The sequence below is a fragment of the Oncorhynchus kisutch genome, unplaced genomic scaffold, assembly GCF_002021735.2.
Source record: "Oncorhynchus kisutch isolate 150728-3 unplaced genomic scaffold, Okis_V2 scaffold1388, whole genome shotgun sequence".
Taxonomy (NCBI): domain Eukaryota; kingdom Metazoa; phylum Chordata; class Actinopteri; order Salmoniformes; family Salmonidae; genus Oncorhynchus; species Oncorhynchus kisutch.
In genome coordinates this window covers 30,698-55,746 of record NW_022263333.1, presented here as the reverse complement: position 1 = coordinate 55,746, position 25,049 = coordinate 30,698, and the positions used below count along the sequence as shown (strand labels likewise).

The 25,049-nt window shown below is 44.5% G+C and overlaps 1 protein-coding gene across 1 annotated transcript; it reads left to right on the top strand.

Annotated features, from left to right (window-relative positions):
- Positions 1-335: 335 nt before the first annotated feature.
- On the top strand, positions 336-23,076 carry LOC109876479 (semaphorin-3aa). Its single transcript, XM_031818432.1, has 13 exons — positions 336-574; positions 1,332-1,425; positions 1,543-1,662; positions 4,353-4,495; positions 5,550-5,664; positions 5,811-5,880; positions 9,835-9,979; positions 10,663-10,882; positions 14,924-15,015; positions 15,248-15,447; positions 19,021-19,088; positions 19,302-19,447; positions 19,708-23,076. The coding sequence occupies exons 1-13, from the start codon at positions 371-373 to the stop codon at positions 20,533-20,535; spliced, it is 2,445 nt and encodes an 814-aa protein (XP_031674292.1). The 5' UTR covers positions 336-370; the 3' UTR covers positions 20,536-23,076.
- Positions 23,077-25,049: the final 1,973 nt, after the last annotated feature.

Below are 25,049 nucleotides of genomic sequence, written 5' to 3'. Positions count from 1 at the left end.
GTTGCCGAGCTGAGGAGAGTCATGCAGCAAGGAAAAACAAATAGCAGTACATACTGTGCTCTTCTGTTTCCAGTAACTTCTTTGTTGTTGTAATATCTCAAACAGACATGGCTGTTACATCATTAAGGATTCCAGCTTTAACATGTGAGTGTTGTTTGTTTGAGAGTTTGAAACTGATCAAGTGTTTTTTTTATTTATTTTTTATAAACCTTTATTGAACCTTTATTTAACTAGGCAAGTCAGTTAACAACAAATTCTTATTTACTAACCCAGGGTTTGGCCGGGTTAGAGTCCCTATGAGACAATCATGGCCAGTTGTGATACAGACTGGAATCAAACCAGGGTCAGTAGTGACACCTCTAGCACTGAGATGCAGTGCCTTAGACCGCTGTGCCACTCGGGAGCCCAAGTTGATGAGATGTTGATGAGGTGTTTGTCTCTCATCTCCTGTCAGAAAGAGTGTTCCAACTTCATCCGAGTGCTCCAACCCTACAACTCCACCCACCTGTATATCTGTGGTACAGGGGCCTTCCACCCCATCTGTGCCTACCTGGAGATGGGCAAACGGGCAGAGGTAAGGGGCAACAACACACACACACACACACCACCCCCTCTAACCTCCAATAGAATCTAAATTGCACCAAGACAAGGGACTAGATCATTATTTTCTGGTGTGACTATTTCCCACTCATTCAGTGTTTCTAATCAATGATTTCATTTGTGCAAAGTGGGGGAAAAAGCTCATTACACAGGCCCACATTAACAAGCGGAAATCGTTCTCCCACACAACAGTTGAATCAATCATCTTGATAAGCAGATACAGCTTAATCAATGATCCCACACAGTGTAACTGTTCAACTGTGGAAAGGGGGGGAAATCACTATCTTGTCCTGCATTAATATAATGGGTTCTGTGTGTGTGAGTGTGAGTGTGAGTGTGAGTGTGTGTGTGTGTGTGTGTGTGTGTGTGTGTGTGTGTGTGTTTGTATGTGTGTGTGTGTGTGTGTGTGTGTATACCATGGTGCTATTTTACATAGATTGACGGGGTCTGTCAGTTATTAATATACATCTACAAGGGTCAATAAGGTACAGCTCTACTCCACAGTACGTGTTTCAGGTCTCTAATGACACACTGTTACCCATCAAGTGCACTAATTTGACACACTATTCCCCATTTAGTGAACTTCTTGCAAACCATATTCCTTCTGTAGTGCACTAATATGACACTATTCCTTATATAGTGAGCAACTTTTGTGTCATTTGCGTGTTGTTTTGGAATGTTCTAGATGGGTTTCCTACGGACTATTCTTGAACACTGATCTTTCCCTTCAGGACAACATCTTTCGACTGGAGTCGTCCCACTTCGAGAACGGCCGGGGGAAAAGCCCCTACGACCCCAAGATGCTCTCTGCGTCCATCATGTTAGGTGAGTCTGACTCTAATCCCACTTGTGATTGGTTGGAGTTTGGCAGTGGACTTCCTGACACTTAACATCTCTAATCTCATTGGCTGCTTGTTGCTGACCCTGGTTTCTGGTTGGCAGATGGGGAGCTGTACTCTGGCACATCGGCAGACTTCATGGGAAGGGACTTTGCCATCTTCCGAACCCTCGGGGAGCATCATCCTATCAGGACTGAGCAACATGACTCTAGATGGCTCAATGGTACAACACAGTGATTTAATATCTTCTTCATTTATTCTTTATTATACAGCTCGATCACATTAAAGCAAAAAGCTATTTTCCAAGGGAGAAATCAAATAAGACACTTCTGATTAAATTGTATTTGCAGAGGTATAACTAATTGAAATGAACAAGAGGGAACCGTTGATGATATGAGACAGTAGGCAACAACCTTTATTGGCTGAAATGATATGAATCAGCCCTTTTTATTGGTCGATAGGAGAGGGGGCTCTTGATAGTATAATATAGACATGATACACTTAATCCTTTAAAGAGCATCAAAGGAACCTTCTCATTGGTCAATTGGCGAGAGGACGCCATTCATTGGTTTAAATAGCTGTCAGACAGAGCTTAGTCCTATCTATAAGCCGTGAGTGTCTCTGATGATTCCCATTCAAAGACAGACATAGATATCAGATCCCATTCATAAAGTCAGTGTGTGTATGAATGTGTGTGGCTGCTGGTGCTGGTGAGATTAGCCAGGGATGGGAAAGAGAGGAGCCCTCACTCTGTCACTCTGCCTGCATAGCCAAGGATTTAATGGCTGCCGCACAAAAGGTCAATTTATGTTTTTTTCCCCCGGAGTCCATATTCTTTCCCATGGAGTTAATCCCCTCAGCTGTTTTCCGGCAGCGACGTCAAATTTCAACCCACCACCACCCCTTTACAGCCCCACCTCCCATTCACAGAACAGTGAACCCCCCCAAACCCACTCCATGGTGATGAATGCCGTGACACATTCAGAAAGAGCGATTTACCCAAAAGGTAATCTTCTCACCTTAATCCTCCTATTGTCTGTTGGCTTCTCCATCCACTGGCTCCGGATAAATCCTCTCTGGTTATTGTAATTTGGGGATTACCAGAATGGATTCTTTTCTATTCTAGACTCTAGACTAGTATGAATGGCAAGCATGGCGTTCCTACTTCAGAGAGAATCCTTAATGGCTATGTGAATAGGTATGCACTTCAGAAGGATTCAGACCCTAGGTTGGCCAGACAGACTGTGGCAGACATTTATTTACACATCCTCCCGATCTGTTAACACTCCTAACTTGGGTTTATAGTTAAGCCCACGACCAATGAAGTGGCCTTTGTCCGACATTAAATGTATTGAATGGCATGAGTGCAGCCGTTGTGGTGTGTGTGTGTGCGTGTTTGGGGGGGGGGGGTGTGTGTGTGTGTGTGTGTGTCTATGTGTGCATCCGTCTGCTCGCGCACTGTGCATTTATTAAATGTCTGTGTGTGTGCGTGTGTGTGTGTGTGTACTTGCATATCTGTGTTTGGGACTCTCACCCACATGGAGACAGTATAAATCTGGCAGCGTAAAGGTCCTGCTTTGGCCAGGGGTCTCCCTTTTCACAGCCACATCCTGTATTGTGTGAGTGTGTGTGTATATACAGTTGTGGCCAAATATGTTCGCACCCTTGTGCGTGTGTGTGTCAGTGTGCGTGTGTGTCAGTGTGTGTGTGTGTGTGTGTGTGTGTGTGTGTGTGTGTGTGTGTGTGTGTGTGTGTGTGTGTGTGTGTGTGTGTGTGTGGAGCTTACCGCCACCATAACACTGCCCCGCTTGTTGCTCTCTCTCTAACTTAGTTGGGTTGGCGGAACGCCACCTCTCCTTTCCCGTGCCGACGCCTCCATGACTGACTGCTCCCAGATCAGTTTTCCGTAAAGAGCTCTATCCCTCTAGCTGGGGATATTCAAGCCCTAGGCTCTTGGCTCAAGTCATTTAGGAGTTTGATTTCCTCGCACTCCGAAATCTGCAATCGATGTATTAGGGCTGTGTCCCAAATGGCACCCTATTCCCTATGTAGAAGTGCACTATATAGGGAATACGGTGCCATTTGTTACACATTCTGAAGTGTATATTACATAGAATCAGAGTCATATGTGTTTGTTTGGAGGTGTCTTCTAAAAAGGGGTTATGGAGGACTGGAGGATGGAGGTGTCTTCTAATAGGGGTTATGGAGGACTGGAGGATGGAGGTGTCTTCTAATAGGGGTTATGGAGGACTGGAGGATGGAGGTATCTTCTAATAGGGGTTATGGAGGACTGGAGGATGGAGGTGTCTTCTAATAGGGGTTATGGAGGATGGAGGATGGAGGTGTCTTCTAATAGTGGTTATGGAGGACTGGAGGATGGAGGTGTCTTCTAATAGGGGTTATGGAGGACTGGAGGATGGAGGTGTCTTCTAATAGGGGTTATGGAGGACTGGAGGTGTCTTCTATTAGGGGTTATGGAGGATGGAGGTGTCTTCTAATAGGGGTTATGGAGGACTGGAGGTGTCTTCTAATAGGGGTTATGGAGGACTTGAGGTTGGAGGTGTCTTCTAATAGGGGTTATGGAGGACTGGAGGATGGAGGACATGGTGGAATTAAATAGCGGTTGGTTTAATGTGGATATGAGGGTTTCATGGTTAAGCCCTGGTGAAAATTAGTCATTGTTTGTTTATCAAGCTGGTGTTTGTTTGCGTGCTCATGTATCTGTGTTTGCACATATGTGTTGAAATGTTTGATCATGTCTGTAAGCAGTTCGTGTGTGTGTGTGTGTGCGCGTGTGTGTTTGTACCCGTGTATTTGTTAACGTGTGTGTGTGTGTGTGTGTGTGTGTGTGTGTGTGTGTTTGTACCCGTGTATTTGTTAACGTGTGTGTGTGTGTGTGTGTGTGTGTGTCAGACCCCAGGTTTGTAGGTGCAAACCTGATCCCAGAGAGTGACAACCCTGAGGATGATAAGATCTTCCTCTTCTTCAAAGAGAACGCCATGGACGGAGAACACACTGGCAAGGCCACTATTGCCCGCATAGGACAACTGTGTAAGGTAACAACACACACACAAACACACACACAAGCATCCCATGCACACACTGGCATGCACAGACAGACACGCAAACACACATGGACGCATGGACACGCACACAAAACACACTGAAACAAACTAGCATGCACTCACACACACATCATGGATATATTAAACTCTCACACACATCATGGACATGTTAAACTCTCACACACATCATGGATATATTAAACTCTCACACACATCATGGACATGTTAAACTCACACACACATCATGGATATATTAAACTCACACACACATCATGGACATGTTAAACTCACACACACATCATGGATATATTAAACTCTCACACACATCATGGACATGTTAAACTCACACACACATCATGGATATATTAAACTCTCACACACATCATGGATATATTAAACTCTCACACACATCATGGATATATTAAACTCTCACACACATCATGGATATATTAAACTCTCACACACATCATGGATATATTAAACTCTCACACACATCATGGATATATTAAACTCTCACACACATCATGGATATATTAAACTCACACACACATCATGGATATATTAAACTCACACACACATCATGGACATGTTAAACTCACACACACATCATGGACATGTTAAACTCACACACACATCATGGACATGTTAAACTCTCACACACACAGTTCCATTCACAGGGACACAGAAATATGTCACATACACAGATGTTCCCCAGTATCAAAGCTGAATCCACACAAGTATTATATTAGGATTTTCATGCCTGTCTGTAGACTATCTGTGTGTGTAACGTATGTGTGTTTGTGTGTGTAAGGTGTGTGTTTATTTGTGTGTGTATTGTGAGTGTGTGTAATGTGTGTGTTTGTGTGTGTAAGGTGTGTGTGTAAGGTGTGTGTGTATTGTGTGTGTGTAACGTGTGTGTTTGTGTGTGTAACGTGTGTTTGTTTATTTGTGTGTGTAACGTGTATGTGTTTGTGTGAGTAGTGTGTGTGTATTTATTTGTGTGTGTAACGTGTGTGTGTGTGTTTGTGTGTGTCTGTCCCTGCAGAATGACCTGGGAGGTCACAGGAGTCTGGTCAATAAGTGGACCACCTTCCTCAAGGCCAGACTGACCTGCTCAGTGCCAGGCCTCAACGGCATCGACACACACTTCGACGAGCTGCGTAAGGAACTGCGTGTGTGTATGTGAGCCTCTCTGTGGGTACTTTATACCCGAGAGGGGTACGTATGGTAGCATCGTTTCATTGAAACACTGTATGATGTTGGGATGGTTGTGCTAATGTCCCGATGTGGTTTCTATGTGTTTCAGAGGATGTCTTTCTGATGAGCTCCAAAGATCCTAAGAACCCAGTGATCTATGCTGTCTTCACAACTTCTAGGTAATGATCTAGATATTTATGATTCATAAAACCTACTGTGCCCTTGTGTGTATTCAATACTACTACTATTGATCATAGTACACATGTGCTATGTTTGCTAGGGGATCTGTACTGTATAACAGTGAAACCATTCTAGACAAATTATTAAAACACACAAAGCTCATATCTCTACTGTCCTCTCTCTCTCTTTCTGTAATCCCTAAACAATCCTTTAGAAAAATCCTTTTTGCCTCCTTTAATCCTCTTCCAGGTGGCCAGACATCACCTTGTCTTACCTCCTCCTCAGATTGAAAATCCCTTTAATCCTCTTCCAGGTGGCCAGACATCACCTTGTCTTACCTCCTCCTCAGATTGAAAATCCCTTTAATCCTCTTCCAGGTGGCCAGACATCACCTTGTCTTACCTCCTCCTCAGATTGAAAATCCCTTTAATCCTCTTCCAGGTGGCCAGACATCACCTTGTCTTACCTCCTCCTCAGATTGAAAATCCCTTTAATCCTCTTCCAGGTGGCCAGACATCACCTTGTCTTACCTCCTCCTCAGATTGAAAATCTCTTTAATCCTCTTCCAGGTGGCCAGACATCACCTTGTCTTACCTCCTCCTCAGATTGAAAATCCCTTTAATCCTCTTCCAGGTGGCCAGACATCACCTTGTCTTACCTCCCTTTAATCCTCTTCCCCATTCTCTGCTACCTGTCCCCTTTCATTGTAAAACTCTGTGGAACCTCGGAGCTAAATCTGATTAAGTGGTGGAGAGGTAGTGGGGTGGGGGAGGGGGGACACAATCCTCGCTCCCCAGGGAACGTCTCCCTCTCCCTGGCCGACGCTCAAACCTCGACAGGGGTAGCCTCCAGAGCCGTGGTTCTATTGTACTGTACACACTGTTGGGCAGTGCGAGATTAAATAAGCGAGTTAAAAGCGGCTTGAGGCGAAAAACAATGTTGGCGATGGGGGCTTCTTCAGATGATGGATTAGGCGGCTGGCGGCGTTCGGCGTGCCATGTTCGAGCGGCATTGTCTGGAGCCGCCGCCGCACGATTAGGACAAACACTTCATCATTAATCACAGACCTAATAATAAGAATGAGTACAGAGAAAATGAGAAGAGAGAGGGGGGGAGAGGAGATGTGAGTGGAGAGAGGGGGGGGGGAGAGAGGGAGAGAGAGAGAGAGAGAGAGAGAGAGAGGGGGGAGGGAGAGAGAGGGAGAGGCCAAGCTCGTTAACAAAACAGGCTCATCATTTTGTTTAACCAATCACTGTGCAGGTCTGTGCCTCTCCACCATCTCTAATGCATGCAGTGTAACACAGCACTTGAAAATTCAATTACAGGCTTTGAGGAATTAGACTGGTTTAATTGTTTTTGTAAGTGGCCTGTTTCAGAGATGAATAGAGCCGGGGATTCAGGGGACTGGCTTTTAATATTCCACTTAATGAGGCCCATAGGCTGCTGCTGCTGATAGATCGATGGTACTGATACCAGTGGTGTGTGTGTATTCCACCTGCACTAGTGTCTGTCCAACCTCCAGGCGTGTCAGGGATTAGAGTGTTTGTGTATGCCCAGCGGTTAATTGCATTTCTCCCTAATTAACATTTGACAAAAGCTCCTCCATTAATCTTTAATGGTTTACTGATATCTGGGGTTCTGGGTGGACAGATGCTCCTATACCACCCACATCACTGCTAGCCTGGTCCCAGATCAGTTTGTGCTGTATAGCCAACTCCTATAGTCATTGTCACAATATGCTAGCCTGGTCCCAGATCAGTTTGTACTGTATAGCTAAGGTCCCAGATCAGTTTGTGCTTTATAGCAAAAGGTCCCAGACCAGTTTGTGCCTTGTAGGAAAAGGTCCCAGACCAGGTTGTGCTTTATAGCCAAGGTCCCAGACCAGTTAGTGCTTTATAGCCAAGGTCCCAGACCAGTTTGTGCCTTATGGGAAAAGGTCCCAAACCAGGTTGTGCTTTATAGCCAAGGTCCCAGACCAGTTAGTGCTTTATAGCCAAGGTCCCAGACCAGTTAGTGCTTTATAGCCAAGGTCCCAGATCAGTTTGCGCTGTACACTCTAAAAATAAAAGGTTCCTGGAGTATCCTTTAGGGTTTCTTCAAATTGAAACTGTCGGGGAACCCCTTTAAAGGGGTTCTTCAAATAACCCTTTTTAACAACCCCTTTTAATGGTTCCTCAAATAACCTTTTGAAGAACCTTTTGGGGTACATTTTTGAACTAACTCCCCTCCCCTATTGTCATTATTGATATTGTTATTATTATTATTATTAATAATAATAACAATATGCATAACAATAAGAACAATAACATAATATTGCAGTTGTCAGTGTTTATTATTATTTTAGTAGCAAAGCAGAATGAATAAATCGAAATATGAGGTAAACTCCCAGCAGAGCCCCAAGTCTAATGGGTATATCCTCTGGCGTGTTGATGTTAATGTGGTGATGTTCTCTGTATCCATAGCCAGAATGATTTTGCAGTGCATGGTGATCTAACAGGTTTCCTGTTATATTCATCAGAGGTGTAGGGAGGGTGAAGTCTGTGAATCCCAAAAATAGTCATTATACAGATGATCAACAAAACATGCACACGACAGTATTCATACCTTGGTTTTTGTGGTAAATGTGAATGAAAAAAGCTGTTTGATAATGGTTTTCATACACATATCTTATCCATAATGTAGAGGCCTATGGGATATTCATTGAAGAGGTGAGGGAGGTATACCTGCACACACAGACACAAAAGTGAGCAGCTAGCCTTCAACATATTCTTATAGCTTACATATTCTTACCTCTTTGTTGATTAATATCCATTGAATTGTGTCCGTTTTCTGTTTTAGAAAGATTTCCACTAAGAGCAGCTGTTTAGCTGGTTAAACAAAGGTTAGCCATGTGATGTAAACATTATGTCAATGTCAAGAAAGCTTCTCAACAACAAGCGGCACTCGCCACACTGGTCGCCGAATCGCAGCTGCTTTTCCCAAGTCTACGACAGATCCTCCAGAGTGTCATTTGCTCAATAGGCCTTGTTGCAAAGAAATATGTTGCAAAGAAATATGTTGCAAAGAAATATGTTGCAAAGAAATATGTTGCAAAGAAATATGTTGCAAAGAAATATGTTGCAAAAAAGAAATGGTTGTAATATTAGAAGGTTAAACACTGCTGTTATAAACGTAACGTTCTATTTGTCGTTATTGCATCAATTCAGGCAATTTATGGTGATATGGATGGTTTTCCACATCGCTCAGCTCTAATCTCAAGTGATACTATTCCCTGTATAACGCAGTGCACTACTTTACCCAAGCCACAGGGGAATATAGTTTCAGATGGACCAATAAACTACTGCATGTCCATAAATAATCACTATTATGTGCATCTAGTCAATTCAAATGTATTGTTTTGTATTTTATGGCAGTACATGGATTTGTTTAAATTCATTCTAGAGGAATTTTTATGGTCTTGAACCATTTCTTGTAAATGATTCTGTCCATCCCTACGATTCACACAGATACACTTTAGCACATGGAACAAATGATGGAATTGTCCATTGGAAAGCCTACAGTGGTGGAATACTGCAACACAGCATTCCCATCATTCACTCCAACTGTGTTCCATTAGGGGTGAATTACGGTCTCGCTCGTTGGTAACCGGCCTAAATTCCTGTCCATTCTCTGGAAGCTGGATTCTATCACAGCCATGTTTCTAACCGACATCCTCTCCATTCAATTATGACAACATTGTTCTTGGTCTGTCTGTTGTATGTCAGGGTGAGCTTTGATTCTGTCCTCTTCTACAGCTCTAATATCAGACCTGGATATTGTTATTGTCTTATGTTGTGATGGTTATGGGTCTCACAGTCTCCCCCCCTCCTCTCTCTCTCCCTCTCCCTCTCTCCCTCTTTCCCTCTACCTCTCTTCTCATCCTCTCTCCCTCCCTCCCTACTCCCCCTCTACAGTAACATATTCAAAGGCTCAGCAGTGTGTATGTACAACATGGCAGACATCCGGAGGGTCTTCCTGGGTCCCTATGCCCACCGAGATGGGCCCACCTACCAGTGGGTACCCTTCCAGGGGAGGGTGCCCTACCCCCGCCCTGGCACGGTGAGTTACAGGGGGGTCATATGGGGGTTATGACAAGTTATAGCATCTCATAGCTGCTACTACTGCTACTTAGACAAATACAAGTAATTCACAACTGATACCTATATTTACGTATGGAAGAGGCAAGTGACTGATGGCACACATGTCAACTTTTATAGAAGTCATGAATATCAATAGTTATAGCAAGGTAATAGGTGACTTATGAAAGGAAAACGTAACATTAGTATTCATCACAATAACCTCAATAACCATATTCCCTACTTATTATAACACGGCTCAACATGAAATACATATGACCTCAGTTCCAGACACATAGATGTATTAAATGTGACTTGTTAACTCTAGAACCTCCTGTTCTTCATAGTGCCCCAGCTATGACCTCAGTTCCAGACACATAGATGTATTAAATGTGACTTGTTAACTCTAGAACCTCCTGTTCTTCATAGTGCCCCAGCTATGACCTCAGTTCCAGACACATAGATGTATTAAATGTGACATGTTAACTCTAGAACCTCCTGTTCTTCATAGTGCACCAGCTATGACCTCAGTTCCAGACACATAGATGTATTAAATGTGACTTGTTAACTCTAGAACCTCCTGTCCTTCATAGTGCACCAGCTATGACCTCAGTTCCAGACACATAGATGTATTAAACCTGACCTATAGCCTCTTGTTCTTCATAGTGCCCCAGTAAAACGTTTGGGGGCTTTGACTCCACCAAGGACCTCCCTGATGATGTGATCACCTTTGCGCGGGGCCACCCGGCCATGTTTAACCCTGTGCACCCCATCGGGGGTCGTCCCATCGTGGTGAGGACTGATGTGGACTACCAGTTCTCCCAGCTAGTGGTGGACAAGGTGGAGGCCGAGGACGGACAGTACGACGTCATGTTCATTGGAACAGGTCAGTGAGATATGATTCATTTATTTTTAGATTATCCTTTTTTTAAATTAGCAATCCAACTGGTTGAATGCTACGTTAAAAAAAGTCCATGTTTTTTGGGGGGGAATTTATGATTTGTGCTCAAGGTTGTTACGCTGCATGAGCACCTAAGCCAAGCAAATGTCCCCTTGAGCGAAGTTCACCTTGACATCAACTTCAATAAAAAGGAAATCCTGCAAGGATTCGTTGCCTCCTTCTTTTGACCTTGAGCGACTGAACAGTTATATTGTAGTGTATTGAATGTGCTGTTATAGACCTGGGCACGGTCCTGTAGGGGGTTAGAGTCAGAGAGATAACTGAATACTGATGTATGTTTCCTGTTGTAGACCTGTGCACGGTCCTGAAGGTGGTTAGAGAGATAACTGAATACTGATGTATGTTTCCTGTTGTAGACCTGTGCACGGTCCTGAAGGTGGTTAGAGAGATAACTGAATACTGATGTATGTTTCCTGTTGTAGACCTGTGCACGGTCCTGAAGGTGGTTAGAGAGATAACTGAATACTGATGTATGTTTCCTGTTGTAGACCTGGGCACGGTCCTGTAGGTGGTTAGAGTCAGAGAGATAACTGAATACTGATGTATGTTTCCTGTTGTAGACCTGTGCACGGTCCTGAAGGTGGTTAGAGTCAGAGAGATAACTGAATACTGATGTATGTTTCCTGTTGTAGACCTGGGCACGGTCCTGAAGGTGGTTAGAGTCAGAGAGATAACTGAATACTGATGTATGTTTCCTGTTATAGACCTGGGCACGGTCCTGTAGGTGGTTAGAGTCAGAGAGATAACTGAATACTGATGTATGTTTCCTGTTGTAGACCTGGGCACGGTCCTGAAGGTGGTTAGAGTCAGAGAGATAACTGAATACTGATGTATGTTTCCTGTTATAGACCTGGGCACGGTCCTGAAGGTGGTTAGAGTCAGAGAGATAACTGAATACTGATGTATGTTTCCTGTTGTAGAGGACCTGGGCACGGTCCTGTAGGTGGTTAGAGTCAGAGAGATAACTGAATACTGATGTATGTTTCCTGTTGTAGACCTGGGCACGGTCTTGAAGGTGGTTAGAGTCAGAGAGATAACTGAATACTGATGTATGTTTCCTGTTGTAGAGGACCTGGGCACGGTCCTGTAGGTGGTTAGAGTCAGAGAGATAACTGAATACTGATGTATGTTTCCTGTTGTAGAGGACCTGGGCACGGTCCTGTAGGTGGTTAGAGTCAGAGAGATAACTGCATACTGATGTATGTTTCCTGTTGTAGACCTGGGCACGGTCCTGTAGGTGGTTAGAGTCAGAGAGATAACTGAATACTGATGTATGTTTCCTGTTGTAGACCTGGGCACGGTCCTGTAGGTGGTTAGAGTCAGAGAGATAACTGAATACTGATGTATGTTTCCTGTTGTAGAGGACCTGGGCACGGTCCTGTAGGTGGTTAGAGTCAGAGAGATAACTGCATACTGATGTATGTTTCCTGTTGTAGACCTGGGCACGGTCCTGTAGGTGGTTAGAGTCAGAGAGATAACTGAATACTGATGTATGTTTCCTGTTGTAGACCTGGGCACGGTCCTGTAGGTGGTTAGAGTCAGAGAGATAACTGAATACTGATGTATGTTTCCTGTTGTAGACCTGGGCACGGTCCTGAAGGTGGCTAGAGTCAGAGAGATAACTGAATACTCATGTATGTTTCCTGTTGTAGACCTGGGCACGGTCCTGTAGGTGGTTAGAGTCAGAGAGATAACTGAATACTGATGTATGTTTCCTGTTGTAGACCTGGGCACGGTCCTGTAGGTGGTTAGAGTCAGAGAGATAACTGCATACTGATGTATGTTTCCTGTTGTAGACCTGGGCACGGTCCTGTAGGTGGTTAGAGTCAGAGAGATAACTGAATACTGATGTATGTTTCCTGTTGTAGACCTGGGCACGGTCCTGTAGGTGGTTAGAGTCAGAGAGATAACTGAATACTGATGTATGTTTCCTGTTGTAGACCTGGGCACGGTCCTGAAGGTGGCTAGAGTCAGAGAGATAACTGAATACTCATGTATGTTTCCTGTTGTAGACCTGGGCACGGTCCTGTAGTTGGTTAGAGTCAGAGAGATAACTGAATACTGATGTATGTTTCCTGTTGTAGACCTGGGCACGGTCCTGTAGGTGGTTAGAGTCAGATAGATAACTGAATACTGATGTATGTTTCCTGTTATAGACCTGGGCACGGTCCTGTAGGTGGTTAGAGTCAGAGAGATAACTGAATACTGATGTATGTTTCCTGTTGTAGACCTGGGCACGGTCCTGTAGGTGGTTAGAGTCAGAGAGATAACTGAATACTGATGTATGTTTCCTGTTGTAGAGGACCTGGGCACGGTCCTGTAGGTGGTTAGAGTCAGAGAGATAACTGAATACTGATGTATGTTTCCTGTTGTAGACCTGGGCACGGTCCTGTAGGTGATTAGAGTCAGATAGATAACTGAATACTGATGTATGTTTCCTGTTGTAGACCTGGGCACGGTCCTGTAGGTGGTTAGAGTCAGAGAGATAACTGAATACTGATGTATGTTTCCTGTTGTAGAGGACCTGGGCACGGTCCTGTAGGTGGTTAGAGTCAGATAGATAACTGAATACTGATGTATGTTTCCTGTTATAGACCTGGGCACGGTCCTGTAGGTGGTTAGAGTCAGAGAGATAACTGAATACTGATGTATGTTTCCTGTTGTAGACCTGGGCACGGTCCTGTAGGTGGTTAGAGTCAGAGAGATAACTGAATACTGATGTATGTTTCCTGTTGTAGAGGACCTGGGCACGGTCCTGTAGGTGGTTAGAGTCAGATAGATAACTGAATACTGATGTATGTTTCCTGTTATAGACCTGGGCACGGTCCTGTAGGTGGTTAGAGTCAGATAGATAACTGAATACTGATGTATGTTTCCTGTTGTAGACCTGGGCACGGTCCTGTAGGTGGTTAGAGTCAGATAGATAACTGAATACTGATGTATGTTTCCTGTTGTAGACCTGGGCACGGTCCTGTAGGTGGTTAGAGTCAGAGAGATAACTGAATACTGATGTATGTTTCCTGTTGTCGACCTGGGCACGGTCCTGTAGGTGGTTAGAGTCAGAGAGATAACGGAATACTGATGTATGTTTCCTGTTGTAGACCTGGGCACGGTCCTGTAGGTGGTTAGAGTCAGAGAGATAACTGAATACTGATGTATGTTTCCTGTTATAGACCTGGGCACGGTCCTGTAGGTGGTTAGAGTCAGAGAGATAACTGAATACTGATGTATGTTTCCTGTTGTAGACCTGGGCACGGTCCTGTAGGTGGTTAGAGTCAGAGAGATAACTGAATACTGATGTATGTTTCCTGTTGTAGAGGACCTGGGCACGGTCCTGTAGGTGGTTAGAGTCAGAGAGATAACTGAATACTGATGTATGTTTCCTGTTATAGACCTGGGCACGGTCCTGTAGGTGGTTAGAGTCAGAGAGATAACTGAATACTGATGTATGTTTCCTGTTGTAGACCTGGGCACGGTCCTGTAGGTGGTTAGAGTCAGAGAGATAACTGAATACTGATGTATGTTTCCTGTTGTAGACCTGGGCACGGTCCTGTAGGTGGTTAGAGTCAGATAGATAACTGAATACTGATGTATGTTTCCTGTCATAGACCTGGGCACGGTCCTGTAGGTGGTTAGAGTCAGAGAGATAACGGAATACTGATGTATGTTTCCTGTTGTCGACCTGGGCACGGTCCTGTAGGTGGTTAGAGTCAGAGAGATAACTGAATACTGATGTATGTTTCCTGTTGTAGACCTGGGCACGGTCCTGTAGGTGGTTAGAGTCAGAGAGAACTGAATACTGATGTATGTTTCCTGTTGTCAACCTGGGCACGGTCCTGTAGGTGGTTAGAGTCAGAGAGATAACTGAATACTGATGTATGTTTCCTGTTGTAGACCTGGGCACGGTCCTGTAGGTGGTTAGAGTCAGAGAGATAACTGAATACTGATGTATGTTTCCTGTTGTAGACCTGGGCACGGTCCTGAAGGTGGTTACCATCCCAAGAGAGAGCTGGCATGACCTGGAAGAGGTGGTCCTGGAGGAGATGACCGTGTTCAGGGTACGTTCACACACTGGGAAACTGGTTATGGTTATAATTGATTGCATTTACATGGAAAATAGTCAAGGGAGTGTAATAGAACACCAGTCATTTTGTTGGGAAGTGAAGGGTACATGATCAATGTCTAGCTCTGAAATAAAAGGGAGGAGTGGGGAAATTCCATAGGGAGTTATGAGGGGGGTGTCTAAATGAATCAGAGTGTTATATCTTCTCTAACTGTGTCTTTCTGCAGGAGCCCACCCCCATCACAGCAATGGAGCTTTCCACCAAACAGCAACAGCTGTACCTGGGCTCGGCGCTAGGCGTTTCCCAGATGCCTTTGCACCGCTGTGAGGTGTACGGGAAGGCTTGCGCTGAGTGCTGTCTGGCCCGTGACCCCTACTGTGCCTGGGATGGAACAGAGTGCTCCCGTTACTTCCCTACCGCCAAGCGGTAAGAACACACACACACACAGACATTCTCGTAGATGCACACACAGACAAGTATGAATGCAGAAAAGCAGAATGAGGGTCTGAAGTAGTAGGATGCTGGTTTGTAAACATAAAGTATGAATACACACACACACACACACACACAGAAAGACAAACAGACAGAAAAGTTCCTATGCATACACATATATACACAGAACCCACATACAAGCATTTAGGGACATGTGTGCACATGCCCACATATCACATACAGTGTCAAGAAAAAGTATGTAAACCCTTTGGAAATACCTGGATTTCTGCATGAATTGGTCATAACATTTGATCTGATCTTCATCTACGTCACAACAATTGACAATCACAGTCTGTTTTAACTAATAACACACAAACAATTATATGTTTTCATGTCTTTATTGAACACATGGTGTAAACATTCACAGTGCAAGGTGAAAAAATATGTGAACTCTTGGATTTAATAACTGGTTGGCCCTCCTTTGGCAGCAACAACCTCAACCAAACTCAGTTGCGGATCAGACCTGCACAACAGGAGACATTTTGGATCATTCCTCTTTACAGAACTGTTTCAGTTAAGCAATATCCTTGGGATGTCTGGTGTGAACTGCTCTCTTGAGGTCATGCCACAGCATCTCAATCGGGTTGAAGTCAGGACTCTGACTGGGCCACTCCAGAAGGTGTATTTTCTTCTGTTGAGGCCATTCTGTTGTTGATTTACTTCTGTGTTTTGGTCCGTTGTCCTGTTGCGTCACCCAACTTCTGTTGAATTTCAATTGGCAGACAGATAGCCTAACATTCTCCTGCAAAATGTCTTGATAATCTTGGGAATTCATTTTTCCATTGATGATAGCAAGCTGTCCAGGCCCTGAGGCAGCAAAGCAGCCCCTAACCATGATGCTCCCTCCACCATACTTTACAGTTGGGATGAGGTTTTGATGTTGGTGTGCTGTGCCTTTTTTTCTCCACACAAAGTGTTGTGTGTTCGTTCCAAACAACTCTACTTTAGTTTCATCTGTCCACAGAATATTTTGTCAGTTGCGCTGCGGAACATCCAGGTTCACTTTTGCAAACTTCAGACGTGCAGAAATTGTTTTTTTGGAGAGCAGTGGCTTCATCCGTGGTGCCTCCCATGATCATCATTCTTGTTTAGTATTTTACGTATCGTAGACTCGTCAAAAGAGATGTTAACATGTTCCAGAGATTTCTGTAAGTCTTTAGCTGACACTCTAGGATTCTTCTTAACCTCATTGAGCATTCTGCGCTGTGCTCTTGCACTCATCTTTGCAGGAGGGCCATTCCAAGGGAGAGTATCAACAGTGCTGAACTTTCTCCATTTATAGACAATGTGTCTTACTGTGGACTGATGAACATTAAGGCTTTTAGAGATAAACCCTTTCCAGCTTTATGCAAGTCAACAATTCTTAATCTTAGGTCCTCTTTTGTTTGAGGCATGGTTCACATCAGGCGATGCTTCTTGTGAATAGCAAACTATTTTGTTTGAGGCATGGTTCACATCAGGCGATGCTTCCTGTGAATAGCAAACTCTTTTGTTTGAGGCATGGTTCACATCAGGCGATGCTTCCTGTGAATAGCAAACTCTTTTGTTTGAGGCATGGTTCACATCAGGCAATGCTTCCTGTGAATAGCAAACTCTTTTGTTTGAGGCATGGTTCACATCAGGCAATGCTTCCTGTGAATAGCAAACTCTTTTGTTTGAGGCATGGTTCACATCAGGCGATGCTTCTTGTGAATAGCAAACTATTTTGTTTGAGGCATGGTTCACATCAGGCGATGCTTCTTGTCTATGCTTCTTTGTCTATTGTTGCGACTTAGATGAAGATCAGATCAAATTTGATGACCAATTTATGCAGAGATCCGGGTAATTCCAAAGGGTTCACCTACTGTTCTTGCCTTTGTACACGTACACAAATACACTGGTACACACATTCAATTTGTGTGATTGTTGTGCATTCCAAAGCTCAGGGGTGGTAAAACCATGTTTCCCCGCACACACACAGTCCTGGCCAGTAGCAGTGTTAGAACCACTTCACCCTATAGCCAAGAGTTATAAAACACCCACATAGCCACACACACACCAAATAATAGGCCAACATGAGCCGTCTGACTTCTTCACCCCACCAGCCGAGAGCTATGAACAAACACACCCATAAATGACCTTCTCCTCCATCCAGCAGGATTAGCCTGACCACTACCAGCCCTCCACCTCTGTCCAGCACAACTCTCTATTAAATACAGATCTATGATCAGCGTACCCACCCTCAAACTTAACCCTAACCATCAGGTCCGAAAACACAAAACTGACCTAAGATCAACATCTACACTAGGGAAGTATGAGAGAATTGAATAGGAGCCTCAGAAGGAGGGCGGTAGAGGGGTGGTGGTACACCCTTGGTCAGAGCTGCTGGGGCGCTCCAGTACTCTCCAAATATTTTATTCTCCAGCTAAATGAGAACCAGACGCCTGGGCTCGGCTCAGCAGGCACTCGGACTGCCCTGCACGTGTTCAGACAGCCAAAGGCAGGAATGCTTGGGAGGAAATGTAGGAAGAGTGGTGGAGTGTGTGTGTCTGGGTGTTGGGTAGGAGCAGGGTGTGTGCGTCGGAGGGGATGTATGCATGTGTAAGTGTATTTATTTATGTGTGTGTGTGTGGGTGGGTAAATGGGTGTGTGTACATGTTGTTTATATGTGTGTGTGTGTGTATATATATATATATATGTCCTGTATGGTTATAGAAACCCTGACACGAGACCTAGAGACCTCCACCTTTGGCTGTGCTCCCCTCTCTCCCTTCAGATTTTTACGACACGCAAGAGCCTATGATCTTAGTGGTAATGAACCAGGGAACACATAGGGAGCACAGGGAAGCATGTTGTAGGATCCCACATAATGCAATACTCATGGTCATATGCTCATTCACACATAATATGTAGACAGAAAAATACCATCCCAATGGAATGCTCTAAAACACACACACACACACACACACACACACACACACACACACACACACACACACACACACACACACACACACACACACACACACACACACACACTGTATCGACTAAAGGGTCTTTCAAGTCGTGGAGGACATACTCAGGATTTTCAAGGCCCAGGCTATCTGTGTTTCATGTTTAGTAATGACATGTCCCTGAACGATGAATCACAATGAATCATTCCTTTAATAGAAGCAAAAAGTTGTTTTTAAATGTGCCTGTGATTTTCTCTCTTTTTATTTATCCACCCACTCAATAGCATCAGACTTAACAGAGGACTGATGGTGAAATAAACAGTTCTGGTCTGTTCTTCAGTTGTACTGCACAAATGTGTCAGCTGTGCCACTGGTTAAGATCGCCCTCTAGTGGTAGAAACGTCACAGTACATAGAGCCCTCAATCACTGGAAATAAGAGAAATATTTCTGAGGAAACAGAGCAGTGAGGGGCCTGACCGACACCTACAGGTTGATATGTTGTGTGTGAGGGACTTTTATTAACTCACTGGAAACACAATCTAACATGTGTTTGTTTCTTTGGTTGTTTCATAGGAGAACGAGACGCCAGGACATCAGGAATGGAGATCCCCTCTCCCAGTGCTCCGACCTGCAGCATCATGGTACAAACGCTTTAGATTTTTATTTTACGCTTTCATCTCACACACACACACACACACACACACACACACACACACACACACACACACACACACACACACACACACACACACACACACACACACACACACACACACACACACACACACACACACACACACACACAAACCCCACTGTGGTGTTTCTCTGGTAACCCTATCCTTGTGTCTGTGTAGATGACGTAGACGGGCTGGGTCATGTGGAGGACAGGAGTGTGTACGGAGTGGAGAACAGCAGCATGTTCCTGGAGTGTAGTCCCAAGTCCCAGAGAGCCCTCATCTACTGGCAGCTCCAAAGACCCAACGAGGACCGCAAACATGAGGTGGGTACACACACACTCTGCATGCAAGATGTGTCCTATTCACCATCATTCTCAATAACGTCCCAATCATTTTCAATAACTTTGCAATCACACTAAACCTTCACAAATGATTACCTGAAATTGCTTCAGTTTGTTAATAATCAATTGCCATGCACTCAAATGTAACCATATTGAGTGGATATTGAATCCACCCCACCCTTTCTATTCCCCCCTCCCTTTCCTCCCATCCCCCTCATTTCCCTCTCCATCTCTCTCTCCAGATCAAGTCGGAGGACAGGATGATCCGCACAGAGCAGGGCCTGCTCATCCGCATCCTCACCCAGGCTGACTCAGGCGTCTACACCTGTCATGCTGTGGAGCACGGCTTTATCCAGCCCCTCCTCCGCCTCTCCCTCCAGGTCATCCCCACACAGAGGCTGGGTGAGCTGCTGCCTGGTGGGCCTCAGGGTGGAGCTGGAGGGTCTGGTGGCGCAGGTAGTGGGTCTGGTGGTGCAGGTGGGCCTGCTGGTGCAGGGCACTCGACAAAACACAAGCTGTGGTACAGGGATTTCCTCTCCCTCCTCGACCACCCTGACCTGAACAGCGTGGAGGAGTTCTGCGAGCGTGTGTGGCGGAAGGAGCGCAAGCAGCGGCGTCTGAAAACCCCCACCATCACCACCAATGACCAAAGTCTGGCTAGGCCTGACGGCGGAGCTCCAAGCTCAGGCCTAAAGCCTAAAAGTAGTCCTCTTGGCGCAGGTGCACCCAATGCCCAGAAGCAGCAGAGCGGGCATCCTACGGTGCAGCAGCAGCAGAACAAAGAAGGGAGCCCCCGGAGCACGAACCCCCAGAAGGTGCAACACCATGCGGGTACGCTAACCCAGGCACAGGCCCCTAAAAACAACAACCAGAATGCCCAGAACTCTCAGGCCACACCCAACACCCAGAGCCCCCAGAAGGGCCAAGGCGCCCTGGGGGGAACCCAGGTGCCTGGTGGTGGGGCCAGAGGTGGACCCCAGCACACGGCCAAGTGGAGGCGGATGCAGGAGAATAAGAAGGGGCGAAACAGGAGAACCCATGAGCAACAGAGACCCCCGCGGAGTGTCTGAGATACACACACAGCAACACACACACTTACACACATATTGTACATTAAAATATAGACTTGCTATCCCATAAAGATATAATGTAGGATCCCACATAATGCAATACTCATGGTCATATGCTCATTCACACATAATATGTAGACAGAAATATACCGTCCAAATGGAATGCTCTAAAACATACACATAAAACACACACACACACACACACACACACACACACACACACACACACACACACACACACACACACACACACACACACACACACACACACACACACTGCAAATACCCTGTGAAGACTTGGAGAAGACTGGCGACTAACAGGACATTGAAGACTGAGGCTAAACTGGAATCGTATGCGTACTGTACATGCTAACCATGTGGATATAGTGGCCCAGGGGGTACAATTTGAGGAACTGTGTAGTCCAGGTCCGTGTTGCAAGTGGGACCGAGTTATCTGGCGGACACATAGCCCTTCTGTACAGACGCTACTTCCGTATAGGACTGGGATGGGGTTAAAAAAAACATTCATTTTCAGTGAGGATGATACATATTCAGACCTCTGGACAAGTTTGGACAATGGCCCCTACAGGACATTTCAGAAGACATTTCAGAAGGGGTTAAGACTTTTAAGTTCAGTAGGGACGTCCGTTACTGCAGCTACTGGCCTTGTTGACATGCGCAGAAGGAAGAGGATGTCCACTATATAGAGAATGGAAGAACTATAAGGATAAAGAATCATTTGTCCAGTCGATTGCAAACTAGAACCGAAATACATCAAAAGAAGCACAGTCATTTTCAGAGAGTGAACTGCATTTCCCACAATACAGTTTGTCGGCTCAACTTTATTCAACTGATTCGATTACAATGACTCTCATGAATGAGCACTTTGGGCTTGTACATAGAGCTTGACTGTCTTATAGGTCAAACAGATTAAATGGGGCACAGTTAGCTGATTAACAATCCACAACGGTGCCCTGCATATTGTTTATAGTTCAATAACAGAATTATTCAACATAAACCGACAAAATCCACATTAGCCTGTGATCTGTGCAGCAAAATCAAGCTTCTCTTCCTCCCAAGGCTTGAAAAGCATTGTGCATGTCGTAGTCAATCAATGTTCATGATTTGAATAAGCTATTTCTCGCCAGTTACTCGCTATGTAAGGTTTTTTATGTTAAAGGAGTCCTATGAAAGAAAAATCTATTTTGTGTTTTTATTTTATATTTACTTCTCTCTCTCCCTACAAACCACTGCATCCCTGTAGGGGTAAACATTTATGTAGTAGAATTTTTTGACCTGCCCCTTTAAGTTATTATTCTTTCTTTGCTTTCTCCTGGAGTTGTGTGTGAATTTATAATTCCAGTCATATGTTCGTGCTCAGTCTGGAAAACAGACTGCCTATTGATTCTGTACATATACATACAACAACAAAACGACTCTTTATGTGTGTAAATATATACAACCAGAACACCACTGATTATTTATTTCTCATTGTTTTGTGAAAGGGTTGCATTTATTTTTGATATTCTGGTATTTTGGCTCATCAATAATCAAGAAAAAAAACTGTGGCACATTGAGAAACACAAACGGACCAATGAGGACGGACTTCCTCTGTCAAGGACTCCCTTTTTTTCCCGGGGGGCGTGTTTGGGAAGTGAACCACGGGGTGAAGGTGGGAGCAGGGGGTTGTTGTGTGTTTTACAGTATCCAGACTGAGAGCCTTCAGGATGATAAGCACAAGTTTCTCAAACCCTCTTCTACGTTTCTGACTCTTCTGGTCTTCCTAAATGGCTCATTTTTCTACCCAGGAGGTGTTTTCGTTGGAGTTTGGAATCCCATCCACCTATTTGTTCATCCCAAATACTCATTTTATGTAAGATAATACTACCCAAAACCTGATAAACATTAGCTGTGAATTCCTATGTAAGAATTAGTAAGGAAAAGGTTCCAATCTAAACCTAGTCTGAGGACGCTGAGTTAAAGCTGCATGTGAATGCTACTTAAGTGCATCTTTTCTATTGTCTCTAGATGTTTCCTGTGAGAGGTAAAGGTCCTGTGGGCAACATGTGCAAGAGAGATGTGAATATTCTTCCTTTTTGCCCAAACAAAGATGCCAACATGTACCAGGGGTGTATTCACTAGGAACCAAACAGAAGCAAACAGGCCTAAACGGGGAGGGACTAACCTGAACTTGTCCAATAACAAACGCACATTTTTGTCGCAAATCGTTTTCTGTAGCTAAACGTTTTGCTATGGTGTCTGCTAATGAATACACCCCAGTGATGTTACTCCAACCCCAAAACTTGTATTAAGACCTTCAACTTTTCATACAACAATGTGTTTCCCCCTCAGTATACAACAAGACTGATGTGTCACTGCAATAATGGACAGCAGATAGCAAGGTTTCCTGGTGGTTTGTGGTATGTTTCCGGTCTCTCACGATGTGTAGGGTGGACGAGGAGAGAACAGATACCTCTGCTGTAACATGGTTCTTCCTGGCATGCGTTCAGTTGTCTAATTAAACATTTCCTGTAAAACCTAGCCTTGTTGTTGTTCTTTTGTAACTTCTGTCCAGTTATATATGGTACAGTCTGATGCATGTGAATCTGAGTTGACAAAATGTATTTTGTTTGTGTTGTACAGTCATTTCAAATAGTGCCATTTTATCCCATTTAGTCACAGGTGAGACTGGGAGCAGTCAGTTTTCACACTCAAACACACAGATAAAAGGTTGAGCTGATGAAAAATGTATTTTGACATTATGGTGAATTACACAGTATTATATCTTCTTTAAAAAACGTTTTAAAAAGACTTTCCAACAGACAGTGAAGCCTACTCCTTCACCAGAGGACTTCTGAACCCAGACCGTGGAGGAAGATGTGACTCAGTTCTAAGGTGCTGAATCACAATGGCTGTGTTTACAGAGACAGCCTAATTCTGATCTGATTGGCTAAAGAGCCAATCTGATTGATTAAAAGACCAATTAGTGGCAATAGATCAGAATTGGGCTGCCTGTGTAAACGCAACCATAGTGGGCTCTCAGTGCTAAGTATAGTAAATACTGAAGTAGAATCACAAGCTCTCTGTCCACATCCTTCAGTGGGTTGACCACGGCTCTCATAGAGAGATTTCATTGACTAAAGGCAGAAATTATGTGTCAAAAAAAGGTCATTGATATGTTATGCTGTATAAGTAAGAGGCAGCCTTCCTTGTGGATGAAAACACCCCCTTGTCATGAATAATTAAACTGGAGGTTCATGTTTTGGATTAGCCACAAGAGGTCACTATTCTCTGTTCCAATGGACTTCCATTTCTACCTAGCTTTTCAGGGGATGACATTTTAGCTGTCATTCTAGTTCACGTGTCCAACTCATTCCACGGAGAGCTGAGTGTCAGCGGGTTTTAACTCCTCCCTTGGACTTGACTGATGAATTAAGGTCACTAATTAGTAAGGAACTCCTCCCACCTGGTTGTCTAGGTCTTAACAAAAAAAAACTGACACTAAACTCAATGGAATGACTTTGACACCCCTGTTCGAACACTTTAGTTAGTAGTCTAAGTTCCCTGTATATCAATTATGTGACTGGAATGCAATGACCATCAGCTGTTTATGTTCATCAGCCACAACGTCTTGCACTGTGTGTCACTCTATGTCTATAGTTTTGAAGATTCCACTGGTGTGTAGAGACAGATGGTTAACAGTTAACACAGTGTCACTAAAGGCCTTCGTGAGGTCGTCATCTCCACTCTAATTGAGCCTACAGTGGCACAGCGTGTTACCTAAAATGGTGCTCTACCACGGAATCCCTGCAGGTACCTTAAAAGGTTCTCTACCTCTCTCTGCGTGGGCACAAACTCCCTGAACCCTCTGACTGACACACACACACACACACACACACACACACACACACACACACACACACACACACACACACACACACACACACACACACACACACACACACACACACACACACACACACACACACACACACACACACACACACACACACACACACACACAGAGACGCTGCAGCCATCCAGTCACACAGAGAGAGTGTGCATGTGGAAACCTCAGCTTAACTGATGAGAGTAGCACAATCTATGTTCCCAGGCCCCAAGAGTCACAAACGTGTTGTGAATTCACAGGGTTCGTTACCATGGGTACTGCCCCGAGAACACAAGGGCTGTATGTGTGTGTGTGTGACAGTGGAGGCTGCTGAGGGGAGGACAGCTCATAATAATGTCTGGAACGACTCTCATGCAATGGCATCAACCACATAGAAACCATGTGTTTGATACCATTCCACTCATTCTGCTCCGGCCATTACCGCGAACTCATCCTCCCCAATTAAGGTGCCACCAACCTGCTGTGGTGAGTGTGTGCATGTGCACGTGCACACACACACCTTTGGAATGGTGTGATAGGTGACTACCAATGTTAAAACAACACACTACAGTATATTTGTACCCCTTTAAAAAGGCTGTTTAAACACAGGGGTTATTATGTCATT